We start from the raw sequence: 15566 nt of genomic DNA, 5'->3' as shown, positions 1-15566 counted from the left end.
GGCTCCCCTGGGAAGAAGGGCTAGCCTCAGCCTTTAGCTGCACCCGGGTGTGGCAGAGTGCTGGGGGCAGGTCCGTTTGCAGAAGCCTGGCAGTGGTGTGGATGCACAGTTTCCCAGTGTTGGCATACCATGCCGGCATCCATTCAACGGTAAATGATGGTGAGATTCTCCAGCCATTCTTATTATAATTCTCGCCGTGAAGCTGAGGCGCCGCCAGTCAGTGCTAGCTGGGTACTTTGCCTACGTGACCCAACATCGAGGGTTTTCCAGCTTTCTAGCTTGTTGGTTTTGCTCTTTGAAAACACTGCTTCTTGCAGTTGACGCATCTTCTCACGTCCTGAGTTGAGGCTCTCTGGGAAGGCCCTCTGGGGAGGTCACGTGTAGGCTGCTCTGCCTGCCTCCCACCATTCACCCCTCCCTCTGCTCCCGCTCCCGTTCCATGCCGTGCAGTTACTACAAAAGAGACAACTCTGCCATTGCGTGGCCTCCAGCCAGTGGTGGCCTCCAGCCAGTGGTGGCCTCATGGGTCAGATTAGAGCTGTGCCCCCAGGCTGTCACTGGGCTCCTTTCCTCTAGCCTCTGAATGGGACCCTCCGAGCTCTCTGTTTGCACCCCGCAGGGACGCCTTGCATGTTTTAGGTCTCCGTGAGTAACTGCACCAGTGAATGCGTAAATCTAGTGGCGGGACCAAACTGCTCTTGTCAGTGGACAGCATCTGCCCGGGTTAACTGCTCTTGTTCCCACCCCTCAGTTGGCATCAACGACCTCTGGAAAGATGCGTTTTACGTCACCAGGACAACAGGGCAAAGGTCTGAAGGCCATTCGGCGCCCTTGGTGGTCAGCAAGCTGAGTCTTCGGTGGGCACTCATGGAGGGCCAAATGGTCCAGCTGAAGGAGACCACGCCCAAGATTGGCCGTGGGGAGCTGCGGAGATTCCTGTCTCGGATAAAGTTCGTGGATTCTCCCTATCAGGTGAGTAGCTTCTGAAAGACTTGGTTACTCTTGAAGGTTTGGGACAAATGCCAAGGCTGACTTTGCGCTATAGAAGTGGGGCAAATAGGGGTGTTCTTGAGCGGCTGGGAGGTAGATCACTGTTTCCCAAGTTTTCAGCTGGCAAGGAAACCCTGTCTCATGGGAGGCATTTGGGAATGTGGGGTCCAGTGTCTTTCATTGTGCTGGGTCTGACCAGACTGATATCTTCTGGATACAAACCGGCCATGCTCACCTTGCGTAGGACCTTTGACAGGTGCACACGGCCAAGAATCAGTCATCCTGAAAATGCTCACACCGCCCCCGGCTGTGGTCTGCGGTGGTTGACGTCAACGCCCAAGAACATATCCTAGGAGATTAGGTCTCTGGGCTTCTCTAGAGGGACACTTACATCCTGTTGGGACAAGACAAAACAGGTCCTTATTCAGAGAGACATTCTGGCCTGTAGGTTTCTTCCGTTTCTTTGCGTTATCTTTGAAAATCGCTACCATGAAAAACCGAACAAAGTCATTGATGTTTCCACCTTTTCCCCTAGGTTTAGTGTGGCGGACTCCTCAGTTTCCAGTGAAGCGAGTGGAATGAAGCCCGTCTGTTCAGCGTAGTGGCGGGTCTTTGGAGGGAAGGAAGACGCAGCCCCGTCCTTGTAGCGCCTCTGAGTTGGTTGTGAAGCCACTTGGAAGGCGCGTTGGGATTCTCGGGCAGCGGCATGATCCGTTTGGCTGGGGCAGCTTACCTACCTTTACAGTCCCCACATTGACCCCAGCCCTCCCCGCTTAGGCACTCTGCGGAGCCTCGGTGGCACAGTGGTTACGTTCTCCGCTGCTAACCTCAGGGTGAGCAGTTTGAACCGGCCAGCAACTTCTCGGGGGCGAAGGATGTAGCAGCAGTCTGTTTCCAGAAAGATATTTCTCTACTCTGTCCTCCAGGTTCACTCTGAGTAGGAACGGACTCAGTGGTCGTGGGTTCGGGGTTTTGTGTGTGTGTCTGTTTTTCTTTTTGGCACGCTCTGTGGGTCGTTTGGAAATGTGAACTTTGCGTGTGTTTTATTTTTGTATGTCTAATTTATAAGCTCTTGCTGGGAGATTCCAGTGACATTCTGTACTAGGAAGTGTCCTGCGTTGTGTTACTGTGTGTGTGTGTGTGTGTGTGTGTACTTCATGTTTCGGTGAGGTATTTTCCGGGTATGCCTTCAGCTCCAGGGATCCCGTTTCTTGCTCTTACGACATCCCTCTGGTTCTCATGGTTGTCTTGAGGCTTCCAGATGACCTACCTCTGACATTGAGGGCCATTCTTTTCCGTATTCTCCCCGCACTGATCTACCTTGGCCACTTCCCAACCTGGGCGCCGCCATGAGCCACACCAGCATTCGCGTCTCTCCCTTGTCCCGTGCGCTGTCTTCTCAGGCTTCCCACCCACCGGTGTTCGGTGACCCTAAGAACAGTGATTGTCCCGTGCCACAGGAGCAAGAGCAGTCATTTACCTGGCCCCCGGCCGACAGAGTCCCTGTGACGCTCGCTCCGTGGTTTTGATTGTTGCAACCACGGTCATGGGTTTGGCACCGTGGAACAAGGCCAGACTGTGCATGCGCTTGCGCTTCTCCGCCCGGATGAAGGCTGGCCGTCGGGACCACCCGAGCCTGCTCCCTGCACCCCGGCTCCCACCCGCCCATTTCCTGAGCACTTGGCCTCTAGGGCTCCCTGCCTTCCCCTGGCATCCTCTTTCATTCAGTGACTGTTTTTGGACTTTCCCCTTGGCTCCCCAAGTCCAGTGGGGTGCCACTGTGACCTGCTCCTACCCTCCTCATACCCACTCTGGACCACTGGATTTGAGAGCATCCCCAGGTAAACAGTGCAGCGTGTACATAGTTCGCCGGCATTCTCGCCAGTGCTTCCTGGCGCCCGCTTTGGTCATCTCTGCCGAGTCTCTTCTAGATTTGTAGGTCAGTGTGCAAATAGAAACTCCCTTGTCTGCTGGGTGGGTGCTGCTTTTCTTCTGGAAGAGTTTCAGGCAGACTGACATGAAAAGCCTCGCTCTTTTTAGCGGTTAGCAAAAAAAAAGGGGGAAACCTGACTGGTCTGAAAGTAACAATTTAGAGTAACCATTGAGAGAGATGAATACATTAATTGCCCTCAAGGAGATGGGTTGGTCGACTGGTTCAGTGGCTGCACTGTGGTGCAAACATGAGCACCCGTAAGGATGGTACAGGACTGAGTGGCACTCTGCCCTGTTAATGTCGGCTTGCTGCCAGTTGGGATGGGCCACCCAGCACCTAACTCCTAATGACGTGTGCATGCCCACGAGACAGGAGGTGGTAACGGGAGGTTGGCAGTTCTCGATTCAAGCCTCGTTACATTTTTGGCCACTGGAGAGCCCCTGAGAGCAAATTTGGTTTCATTCTCTGGACGGCTTGAGAACTCCAGCTCATCGCAGACTGTTAGGGACCAACCAGGGGACAGACCCGAGCATAGGAACGGTCGGTCTCAAGTTCTTTCCAGGCTTTGAATCTATTTAGACACAAGTTTCCTAGAATCTCGATTGGTCTAATACCAACTTCTAAGAAATGATTCTATCCAAGGGAATGTCCAAAACTCTGGCGGCTGACCTGTGGCCCGAGTGGACCCGTCAAGGCCTGCACCTAGTTCTCCGTCACATCGAAGCTTTCTGGAAGGCCGCCCACTCTGGGCAGAAGCTAAACGCCGAGCTCCTTACTGAGGACTCTCGTTCACCCGAGTCTTTGGACAGCGACTGCTCAAGCCTAGATGCCGCCTGTGGGAGCTAGGAAAGCACCAGTGTCCCCGGGTTCTTCGTGACGTGTCTGCAGACTGACTTCACTTCGTTTTGCTGGTGATCAGTTGGGTTCCCCTCTTGCTAAGCACAGTGCCGGCCCAGGCTCCTCTCCCTCGGTGCTGGTGCAGCAGGCGATGGTGGAGAGAAAAGGGAGAGAGCTTTGCTTGGCCAGTGTGGGTGCCTGGCTTCTCACCCTTTCCCTTGGTCACAGCCACTCAGTCACTCAGCTGAGGGAGGAAGTTGCCACCTCTCTCCCCCTTTCAGTAACGGCCCTCAGGAAAGTCAATACAACCACTGGTGAAAAGTAATGGCTGACTTGTATAAATTCTGTCATTCTCCCAATGTCTATTTTTCCCCTCTCCCCCTCAACCCTCCCCCCTCCCAGCCATCCTCAACGTCCCCTAATGGTCTCTACGCAGCTCCCTGCTGCGGAATGGTGACTCCAGCCCCCTTCCGTGTGACCTGCTGTCCTTATTGCCCATGTGACCGAACAGCCAGCTGGCAGATTGTCGGGAAGCACGATTTAAAATGTGAACTGTTACAGAATAAATGCCGTGTACCCGACTGTACTTGTGTGCTGTTCTCATTCTCCTTAGCCGTCAAGCATGGGCCTTTCCGCATGGGTCAGTGCGATTGTTCTGGGCGAGGACAACAGAGGTCCCTGGGGAGGGATAAGAGGAAGGGGGGACCCTCCAGAGGATTATGTGCCCTCATCCTGTAGGCTGGGCAGGCTCCTGGTGACCTTTGGCATCTGGAGGACCGTCCTCCTCTCTGGAAATGCCTCCTTGCTGGTGCAGTTTAGGAAGTAAATCTGTTCCCGAATGCCTCGGGGTCCTTCCCATGTTTCTTTACTCAGAGTGGCTTCTAGGAGAAGGTGTGATAACTATTAGGTGCCTGCTAGGTGGATGCAGGACACTAATTCAGAGCGTGGAGGCAGCCCGACCTACGATCCCAGAGCTCAGAGCAGTTCTTCCTTCTGTTACTTCCAGAAAAATACACACACGGCTTTGGGAAGTGGCACCTCAATCCAGCGATTGCTAATTTGCTCACCTGTCCTTCATATCCCAGACAAGTGGCCAGATTTATAGACCCCTGGATAGTAGGGGCCATATATTTCTTCCTTCCCCTCTTCAATCTCTTAAGAGCCCTGGGACATAGTCGTTGCATGTTGGGACCGTGCTCCGCAAGGTCAGCAGTTGGGAAGAAAGCCGGGGCTTTCTATTCCTGTGAAGAGTTACCATCTCAAACACCTGGGAGTAAGAGTTAGCAGCAGACACAGTTGTTCTCTGTTTACCTGGAGTGATAGGGGAAGGAGACAGCCAGGAATAGGACAATAGGGAACGCGTGACTCATTTTCCCTGTGAATAACTGCCTTCGCTATGAGGTCCAAAAAACTGGATGGCACGCAGCGCCCACTGCTAAACATTTCGATCCAAGATTTCATAGAGATCTTGAGGGTGAGGAACGCAGAATATAATTTTAAATTCTCAAGGACTTTGTGATGCTATAGAAGGTAGATGAGTCCCTGGTATTGTTGCCTTGAGATAATTACCAAAACCTCACTGCCATGGAGACATCCCAACTCATAAAAAAAAAAAACACCCAGGGACACTTCTACCCTGCCTGCCCTAAAGGGTCACTATGAGTCGGCCTCACCTTGATGGCAGTGAGTTGTTTTCTGGGTTAATCTCTATTGCTTACCCCAGGACCCAGAGCATAACCAATCATAGGGGAGGGGAGGAGGGGGGAAGCCTGCATGTGGAGGACCGAAGTGAGCTGGGTAGTGTAGCCAGGTTGCATAATGTCCCCCTACATTCAGGCCCACCTGAGTTTGGAAGTAGTCTTTGCAGGCACCTGGAAGCCAGCTATTAGGATGGGCCCTAACTCTGATGACTGGTGCTCTTCAGAGAGGACACAGAGGAGCTCTGCCCTGTGAAGGTGGGGGCAGCGATTGGCATGGAGTGGCGACAAGCAGAAGGTGCCAAGGGTCACCGGGAGCCAACTGAAGGTAGGAAGAGGCCAGGGAGGATCCTCTCCTGGAGCCGCCGAGAGAGGGAGCAAGGCCTCGCTGACACCCGGGTCTCAGACTTCCAGCCTCGCCAACTAGGGAAGTCCATTTTGTGCCTGTAATGCGGTTCGCCACAGGAAGTGCATACAGGGGGGTTGTGGGGCAGAGGGGGGACACAAGACAACGCTCTCATGGAGAAGGGGCCCGCTGGGATTGGACTGTAAGAAACCCTGGTTCTGAGGCAAACCATAATCAAGAAGCAGACTGAGGCGTAGCACAGGTGGATAATAAGCATGTCGGGGAGGACTTAGCCTGCCCTCCACACCCGCTTATCCCTAACACCGTGCTTCCTGCACCGGGGACCCAGCGGCATCTTCCATCAGCCCCTGGCCGGTCTCGTGCTGCAGTCCCTTGTTCTGTAGCTCGGAGTAGAAGTCAACCCCATCCGAGATGCAGCGGACAGGCTTATTTGGGTACTGGTGGCAGCCGGCCAAAGGTCCCTGTGGGCGGGCTGCAGGTGACAGCTGCTGAAGGAAACACTGGTGGTGGTGAGGGAGGCAGCCCAGGTTTTCTTTGAAGCCCTTGCTGTGCCTGCACTTGAACTCCAGCACCATCCTCGTGTACACGTTGAAGGTGGTGACGGCAGAGGCCATGCAGCTGGTGAAGGACACCCAGGCGGTGCTAGGGACGAGAGGGAAGAAGACAAAACACCACTGTACCCCCCTTTCAGTAGAACAGGCCAGTGCCAATGAGCCTGAGTGATTGTCCCTTCCTGTTTTGGATCAAGAACTGTGGGCCAGGAGACAAATTGGCCTGTGTTAGGAGGGCATGAGGAGCCCTGGTGGCGTCATATGCTATGCATTGGGCTGCTAACTATAAGGTTAGTGGTTCAAATCCATATGGGAGAAAAACGAGGCTTGCTACTCCCGTAAACATGCAGTCTGGGAAACCCACAGGGGCGGCTCTGCCCTGCACGATAGAGTAGTTAGGAGTCAGAACGGACTTGATGGAATAATTTCTTTTTGAGGTACCCTGAATATTTTGTAATAAGCCAAAGTAACTCAGATTGGGGGGAGGGGTGGTTAAGGAATTTAGATTGGTGTGTTATGGAGTTCTGCGCCTTTATAATCTGTGTTTCCCCTTTATAATCTCCAAGGCTCCACAGAGCCCTCTCCTTCAGCTGTACGCAGGGGCTCAGCCTCATGCATTGATCATCATCTCCCGTAAACGCCCCCCCCCCCCGCCATGGCCCCCCAGACACATGCTCCAGCAAAACAGTTCTTTCACTCAGGTGCCAGAAGAATCGCCCTCTCCCTCTACTCTCTGCTTAGAGCAGGGCTCCTCAAACTTTTTAAACAGGGGGCCAGTTCACTGTCCCTCAGACCGTTGGAGGGTCAGACTGTAGTTCAAAAAAAACTGTGAACAAATTCCTAGGCACACTGGATGAGTCGGCTGCTAAGCAGGACCAGCAGCGGCAGCAAAAACACCCAGCGGGCCGGAAAATGTCCTTGGTGGGTCGCGTGTGGCCCACGGGCCGTAGTTTGAGGACCCCTGGTTTAGAGGGCAGCAGCGTTAGGGGCCTCCAACAGGTGCCGCTGAGGTGTATCAGCTTGCACCAGAGGGGCTTGCTCTGTGAAAGCCACGTGGCCCTTGGCTTATGTTTATAATGGGTGGGAAAGACATGAGATGAAAGAGGGGGTGGGGGTGGAATGCATGAATTCAAGACAGACTCCAGGGAACTGTCAAACACCTTCTTCAAAACTTGAAAAGCCAAACCCTCAACCCTCCCCATAGTTCTGGGAAGTTCAGAAAACAGGAAGTTTTGTGAAGTGAGCTAGGGATTCCATGAGGCCACGTGATGGTTACCGCCAGGCTACATCCTGGTCCTGTCTGTTCCTATCTGCTGCCCCCGACAAACGACTGAGCAGCCTGCCTCGCAGCTGCATGCTTCCCAGCGAGCCTTGTGTGTGAGCTAGGCGCAGTTATGCCAAGGTGAGAAACAGGATCTGAAAAATGGGCTGAGCCGATGTGGTGGCCGCTCCGGAGGAGGCCAAACGGAATCGAACCGCAGATGGGAAACGGTGAACATGGGGCTCAGGAGAGACGTTCCAGGAAACCAAACCAATCCGAACCAAAAGAACCCAGCTACATAGGTTTCCATATTACTTTCATTAGAATGAACATCCCAGGCTAACCTGGCAGCGGAGCTGTGGACAAGAGTATCCAGGTCCAGCACGACGGAAGAAAATGAAAGCTCTGGAATGCTGAGACGGTTCAGCTTGAGAGAGAGAGAGAGAGAGAGAGAGAGAGAGAGAGAGAGAGAGAGAGAGAGATGGTTGTAGCTTGTGGCTTTCTATGAGGAGTCTACAGTAACTGGCCCGAAGTTCTTTCCGCGGGAATGGCTGCGGTAGGGCAAGTTGTTGCTAACAAGAATGGAAATAGGACAAGTTTAGAGTACGTCTTTAGAGGAGAATGAGCCATTCACAAGGGATGCATTACATCCAAACTGTAAGGCTAACTCCCACTTTCTCTGTTGGTCAGTGCCTTGAATCATGCAGTGTAACTAAGATAAAAAACTTTATAAAATAACTATAAAACGCAAATCCGTGAGCCACACGAAAGGATTCTTTTCCTATGCGGAACACAAGCAACAGGAGAAGCAATGGTTAAACAGCTGTATCCGAAGAACAACAGGACAAAGTGATATCCGCACAAAACACGAGGAGACTCCTCTCTGCCCCACTTCAAAAGGCGGGGGAAGAATGGCCACGACCTGATGGCCCAGCCCGGGGTCTGACTGTGGCAGACTTCTGAGATGTGGGACGGAGAGGAGGTAGACGTTGCCAGAGCAAGCCTCTAAGCTGAGGGGAGAAAACTCTAATGAAGGTTGGCTGGGGAATGGGGTTAGGAGGTCCAGGAGATGCTAATAATCACTTACTAGAAGGCCCAACCATAATTGCAAGCATGTGACCTCCAGTCCTCTGGACCCAAGTTAGTAGTTGCCTGGAAGACCTGGGAGTATAGCATGTGGGCCACCAGCCCTAGAAGGCCTACAGAGGAAACAAAGGCAGAGCCTTCAGACAGAGGCCGCCACTGCCCTCCAACGGGAGGAAAATCAGCCATCGAGCTTGGGACGTCCCATTACTCACCTACCACCACACTGCCCAGGAGACTGCTCAGCAATGGGAGTGTCTCTGGGAACATACAGCTTTGGGATCAGTTTCCCCAAGCCCCCAGGGCTCTGCTCCCCACCCCCGGTGGCCTTCATCTTGATCTGAGAGAAGCCCCCTCACTTTATCCAGCCAAAGTCACGTGGAAAGGCAGTGGATGTGTCACAATAGGAAGAGATTGAGAGTTGACGAAACATACAACACTCCTCTAGTTCTTTACTGCTTCCTCCCCCCACTATCATGACCGCAGGTCTACCTCACAAATCTGGCTAGACCAGAGCATGGACATGGGTACAGATCAGAGCTGGTAACACAGGGAATCCAGGACAGATAAACCCCTCAGGATCAATATTGAGAGTAGCGATACCAGAAGGGGAAAGGGAAGTTGGAGGGAGAAAGGGGGAACCAATCACAATGATTGACATGTAACCCCCTCCCAGGGGGACGGACAACAGAAGAGTGGGCGAAGGGAGACATTGGTCAGTATAAGACATGAAAAAAAAAAGAAGATAAATTATCAAGGGTTCATGAGGAAGGGAGCATGGGGGAGGGGAAAATGAGCTGATCCCAAAGGCTCAAGTAGAAAGAAAATGATTTGAGAATGATGACGGCAACATATGTACAAATGTGCTCGACACAATGGATGGATGGATGGATGGATTGTGATAAATGCTTTAAGAGCCCCCAATACAGTGACTTTTAAAAATTAATAAATAATTTTAATGGGGGATATTACAACTCATCACAATTCATACAGACATACATTGTGTGTATAGCACATTTGTACATTTGTTACCTGTAAAGTGATTTTTTTTAAAAGGAAAGGGTTGAGGAAGCTTGCAAGGACATCACCTTGTGACGCGTCTCGGGATCCAGTGGGAGACTCCCCATTTCAGTGTGAAATCACAGACTCCTGTCATGCAGCTCGCCTTAGGGCTCCTCCTTCCTCCCCTCATGATAAGAGACTCGCTCCCTTCAGCTAGCGCTGCAGGGGCACGTGAGGGCAGCCTCCTCTGTCCAAGCACCACGGAAGCTCACCTGACAGCACGGAGGAAATGGCTGCAAAGGTGCTCAGCGTGAGGCCGCAGCCGGGGTTTCCCGCGAGGAGCAAGTCCGTTAGTAGCAGGAGGAAGCTGGTGAGCTGTAGTCCAATGTAGGTGACCTGGGCTCCCAGTGATAGCCAGAGGACCTCTGCTGAGAAACCAGAAGGAGGAGGCATGCTCACCTGGGTTCTGAACAGGTGGACCAGTGCAGGATGCTGGCCGGGCTCAAAGCCTCAGTCTCTCAGCGGGGAATGAGATGGCCAAGCAAGGAAGTGAGTTGGCACACCACCGAGGGTTGGCTTCTCTGCTTCACTCCTGAGCTCCCTGTCTGCTCCGTTCCCAATGTAATGAAAGTCCTTTGGCTGACGGAAACCATTGCTCGGGAGGGTTGAGAAGTCATCCAGTTTTCATAAAATCATGAAGATGATACAGAGCTCTGGCCTCTTTTTCTTAGTTAATGTTGAGACAATTCTGTTTGGATTTCATTCTTTCTCTTCCTTCCTTTCTACTGATGCTCCCTCCTTCCATTACACACACACACACACACACACATACATACACACACACACATACACACACATACACACACATACACACACACACATACATACACACACACATACACACACACAAACCCCACCCCACCCCACCCCACCCCCCAACCATTCAACCTAGCTACTTGGCAAAAGCTAGTGATGGATTCTGAGCTTCTGGTGGTTTGTGTGGGTGGACGTTATCCCAGCTGTTATGTTTGCTTTCCCCCAAATGCAGACAGAGAAGCCAGCTCCAGGAGGGATCCGTGTCACCCAGTGGGATCCGTGTCACCCGGTGGGACAGAAAGGGAAGAAAAGGAAGAGGCCCTTAGGACAGGCAGTCCCTGGGGATGAACTTCCTTCCGACTCTGTACAACCCACAGTGAGGCACCACCCCCTGAAAAGCCTATTATCTCCTCAGCAGCTGAGGTGCATTCCAGGTTTGTACTAACACCTGGCTCTGCTTGGTGACACGTATGAGAACATTACTATCGTCCCTCTGTGAGTTTTTTTTCTATTATGTTCAAAATGTTTGAGTGTATTTCACACCACATACAAAAACAAACTCAAGATGGATCAAAGGCCTACAATGTACAACCTTAGAACTATAAAGGTTATCCCTGGAAAAGCAGGGACAAACCTAGGAGGCCCCGGTGTGTGGCATGGAGACACGAGCAAACAATGAGACCCTCACAATGGAAGACAAACTACTTGGCTGGGGCTTCTCAAGGATGAGCCACCGTGCATCAGAGTCAAGTGAGAAACCACAGACTGGGTTTGAAAGATTGGGCAATGACAGATGAGGGACTAATCTCCACAAGGTACAGAAAACTTCAACACTTCAACAAGAAGAGGACAACTCAATTAGAAAATAGACTGAGGGCATGGACAGACACTTCATTGAAGCAAGGGAGCGGGGAAGTGATTGTCTAGTGGGTTTTTAGTAGGTTTGTTTGTTTTTGGCAGAAAAAGGCACACTGTGTACAAGACACGGAGGCACACAATTGACTAGCTGACGTTAGATAGGAACTATTCCAACTCGGGCAAATTTCACAGAAAGTCAGGCCGAGGCAGGCTCAGGACTGCTTCTGTACTTCAATCACGAGGCACCCGAAGTAACATCAACTGCCTCCTTCATCAGATTTCATACTTGCCACAGCCCCAAGGAAAAGAGTGGGGGGTGGGGTGGGGAGACCCTGTCCTCTTAACCATTCCTTCCAAATCAGAAAAGGGGGGGAATGGGGGCCTTGCAACCTGGCAGTTTCCAGAAGTCGGTCCATACCTCTCTCGGCTGGTGGTGTGAGTTCATGGAAACTTCGGCACCTCTCCCCTGAAACAAACACAAGGTGCACCTTTAGGGAGGGCCTTACCTGTGACAGCAGGGATGAAAGCCTTCCCAACCCCGTACCTGACACTGTCCCCTTGAATCTGGATCATAGTGTCGATAAATGTGTCTTTTGAAAGCGGGCGTCACCTGAATTTCCCCCCCCCCCCAACCATTAGTGGTCACGAAGAGTCAAGCCCTCACCCCCCCCACCCCAGAGTGCCCACACCGAGAGAAATGTTCCCACTTCCTCGACCCAGAAGCGTTCACAATCCCACCATTAACCAATCAATGCCTTTTTCCAGCTGTTGAGCTTCTGGAAGGCCTGGCTCTGATTGGCTCCAGGCCTGGCGTTGGAGACGTGCTCAGTGGCACAGCCGTCCGTCATCCACAAGTGAAAAGACACATCCTTTGACGGTCCTCAGCTCCCTCCCAGTTCCCTGCCAGCGCACCTGGGGACTGTTGGGTGCTGCTGTGGGCAGAAATCAGTGTGCCGTCTGATTCCCACCTCCCCGCCACCCCAAGGAAGCCACGTCGACTCATGCATGTCTGTGCCCGCGTGGCCAGAGACCTGGGAGGTCTGGCTTCAGCTCCTCGTGACCTCTCTGGCTTCTGTCCCTTGACTTTAAAAATTGCGACAGTGATAAACTGCGAGGAGGCTTCCTCCTTAAGGTTAAGGCTATTAAACTAGAGTGCCCTTTGGATAGAGAAGGGGCTGCCATGCCAGCCGGAGTCTTGATTTGACGGAAAGGAGCCCTATGAGGGAGGGGCACTGTGTTGAGCCTGGAGAGGGGACACAGCCCAGCACCTTGGAAGAATGCTCTGCTTCCCACTCCTCTCCCAGTCCCCCAGTCCCCCAGCCCTCAGCTTAGCTCTCCCAGCTGGCTCTTCTGTTGCCTGGGTAGGATGCCTTGGGGTGGGTGGGTGGGTGGTAGCAGATGGGGGTGGGGGTGGCAGGCGTGTTACCTGGCTCTTCCATGGTTTCCTCGAAGGATAGCCACATGTCACTGTGGAAGGTCCGGAAGGAGAATCGGCCATCCCCAGTCTCCCACTTGAATTGTACCACCTCCTGGGCTGGTGTGTTTGTGCTGCCCCCAGCCAGGGACAGCGGCACATCAAAGAACTGGGCGGCCAGACCTTCTCCCCTGCACAGGGGCTTCGGCACCTTCTGTGTGCCCACAAACCAGTGGATCCTGAGCAGGGATGTTGTGGCGAGTACGAGTGACAGCAGGTGGAGGACGGCAGATAGGCAGGTCCGCTGACTCGGGGGGACCTTCGGGAACTCCATCTGCGAAAGACAAGCAAGGGCGTGGATGGGGATAGAGCTTGGCTCAGCTACAGTTCCCACGCTGGCCCCCTCACCGGTGGCCCCATAGAAGACAAGCTGGCATCTGTGGAGGTGCAGTAATGGGGGTGGTGTGGGTGGTAGGGAAGTAGAATGAAGAGCATCCACCAGAGAGGGTGCGTTTTGATGAAGTTTGCAGTCAGAAAGAATTGGACCTCGCCTATCGTGGGGACACAGATTCTGTGTGTGGGGGGGTGGGAATGTTTGGGGGAATAGGTCGTAGTGCGGCTGCTCAACCTGGTGCATGGGGTTACTGTAACTGCATTAAAAGTGCCTACGATGGAACATTTCATGCCGTATGCATTTTACCACAATAAAAAAAGAATATCCTTAAACAAACTTTCATTCCTGCCCCCACAGGTGAGCGTAGTCTCTGTGGCCTCCCCAGCTGACAGACCCTAGGGAGTTTGAGAGGCCTTGAAAGTGGCTGGAGGAATATGATCAGTTCCTGTGCCGCTGAGCTGCAGTGATGGAGAACAGCCGCTAGCTGGCGCCCTCTTGTCCGGCAGGGACAGAGTAAGACAAGGTGCATCACCACAAATAGCTCTTGCCTGGTCTCCATCTACTGGAGTCATGCTCCTCTCAGGACTCCTCCTAAGCCCCATCTCCTGTTAGGTCCACGAGAAGAGGGGCTTGGAATGGCTTCAAGGAAACTTGGTTTTAACCTTCCCCCAAGATACACCTGGAGACCTTGGTGATGTTAACAGCAAGACCAGAAGCTCAACCCCACCAGCCACGCTGTGTCTCTCTGCTCCAGGCTGTATAGTCTCAGACACCCCTGCCATGGGGACAGTCCTATTGTTTGGCTCAATGGCAGTGGGTTTTTGTATGCATTTGTATATGATGCTCCTGTCACATTTGTGAGCCCTGCCTGGTGGGATAGTGGTTAGGTGTTGAGCTGCGGACAGCAAGGCCAGCGGTTCAAAACCTCCAGCCATTTTTCTTGGAGAAACGGGAGGCTTTTAAGTTCTGTAAAGAGCGACTGTCTTGGAAACTCACCGGGACAGTTCTACTTGTGAGTTGGAATCTTGATGGCAGTGGGCTTGGTTTTGTGCATCATATTTATCTGTGGTCATATTTACCTCCCCTTCAATATTTCACTGCCAGTCAGTTGCAAACATGTATGGTATTTTTGCACCTAAGACACTGACAGCATGATTATTAAGGATGATTTCATTAAGCATCAGAGAATAATCTCATTAAGCCAGACTGGCACTAAGCTGCTCGGAGTATCTTACCTAAGGTTTAGAGAAAGAATGGAGGAGGGAGCATTCGAGTTGATGGTGAGGATGTATACCCAACGCCTGGTAGAAGCCGTTTAACTGTGAAAGTGCATGACATGTGTCTATTCTATCAAGAAAACTACTAGCTAGCGGAAAGAAACAAAACTTGACCTTGGGTTAGCGTGGGTAACGGGGAAGAGTCATTGCTTAGGGGCAGAGTGAGTTTACTCTAATGGCGGTGGGACAGTTTGGAGAGGGATAACAACAATAGTTATAAACAGGGAGAGCCTAATCAATGGCACCGAATTATACACAGAGAAGTCACATTGGTGGGAAAAACAAAGAATCAGAAGCACCCTGCACACTTGGTTTGTGGTTATTTGGGGGGGCCTGTTTCCACAGACCGGTGACAGTGGGGCTTGTCATGAAGTGGGCTAGTTTTCCCTCCAAGGCAGTCCTGGTTTCTCTGAGGGGAGTGAGTAAACAAAGGGGGGGCGGGGTGAATGTCACAGGGCCCCCCTCTTAGAGCAGCAGCTGGGGGCTTTGGGACATGAGGGCTATGGGATGGGGGAGATGAGGCTAAGGGGTTCTGAGAGGCTGAGATCTGAGAGACTGGAGCCACTTCCATTGGCTGCCACTGAGACCTTCGGTCTCACCTGGGGAGGTTGGCCACCACGTGCGGTGGCATGGAGCGGGCAGGGCAGCGCACCGTGGGCAGAGAGGCATCTAGGTTGCTAGTGGAGCAGCAGCAAGCTGCCCAAGAAAGTACCTGTGACTAGTGCGGCCCTGCTAGATGGCCCTCGGTGTCCAGCCGTTGAAGCTGAGAGGAAAAAGGAAGGCTACTTAGAAAACGACCAAGAATTAGGTCCACTTTGGAAAGTGGTGGCTCAGAGCCCGATTGAATCTGATTTGGAGAAATGAAAATGTAGTCGTATATACCTTCGATGAACACCCACTGCGCAGGAGGGAAGCCCATCCTTAGTGGTGGACAGACACGGGCTTCCCGGGGGTTCTCGCCCACGATAGTGAGTCAGCCCTCAAGCTGCTTAGTTTAAGAGATGTCAACACCACCGTAGCTAAACAAGACCGGTCCGTCCATATATCCATCTTTGTCAGCACCCCCAGCTTCCCATTGTCTACATT

General features: G+C 52.5%; 2 protein-coding genes across 2 annotated transcripts in view; one reads left to right on the top strand and one right to left on the bottom strand.

The window, feature by feature from the left end:
- FAM234B (family with sequence similarity 234 member B) overlaps positions 1-4341 on the top strand; it is a 37434-nt gene extending 33093 nt beyond the window's left edge. The window contains exons 12-13 of the mRNA XM_075552035.1: positions 752-972; positions 1526-4341. Of these exons, the coding sequence (XP_075408150.1) occupies positions 752-972; positions 1526-1531 (227 nt within the window). The 3' untranslated portion in view covers positions 1532-4341. The remainder of the gene's footprint in view (positions 1-751; positions 973-1525) is intronic.
- A 1779-nt stretch (positions 4342-6120) lies between these two features.
- On the bottom strand, positions 6121-15111 carry GSG1 (germ cell associated 1). The gene is made up of 6 exons (XM_075553333.1): positions 15080-15111; positions 12822-13246; positions 11814-11861; positions 9994-10146; positions 8724-8835; positions 6121-6466 (listed from the first exon to the last, which is right to left on the bottom strand). The coding sequence occupies exons 1-6, from the start codon at positions 15109-15111 to the stop codon at positions 6121-6123; spliced, it is 1116 nt and encodes a 371-aa protein (XP_075409448.1).
- Positions 15112-15566: the final 455 nt, after the last annotated feature.

The sequence above is a fragment of the Tenrec ecaudatus genome, chromosome 6 (genome assembly GCF_050624435.1).
Source record: "Tenrec ecaudatus isolate mTenEca1 chromosome 6, mTenEca1.hap1, whole genome shotgun sequence".
NCBI classification, from domain to species: Eukaryota; Metazoa; Chordata; class Mammalia; order Afrosoricida; family Tenrecidae; genus Tenrec; species Tenrec ecaudatus.
This window is presented reverse-complemented; position numbering and strand designations above follow the sequence as displayed.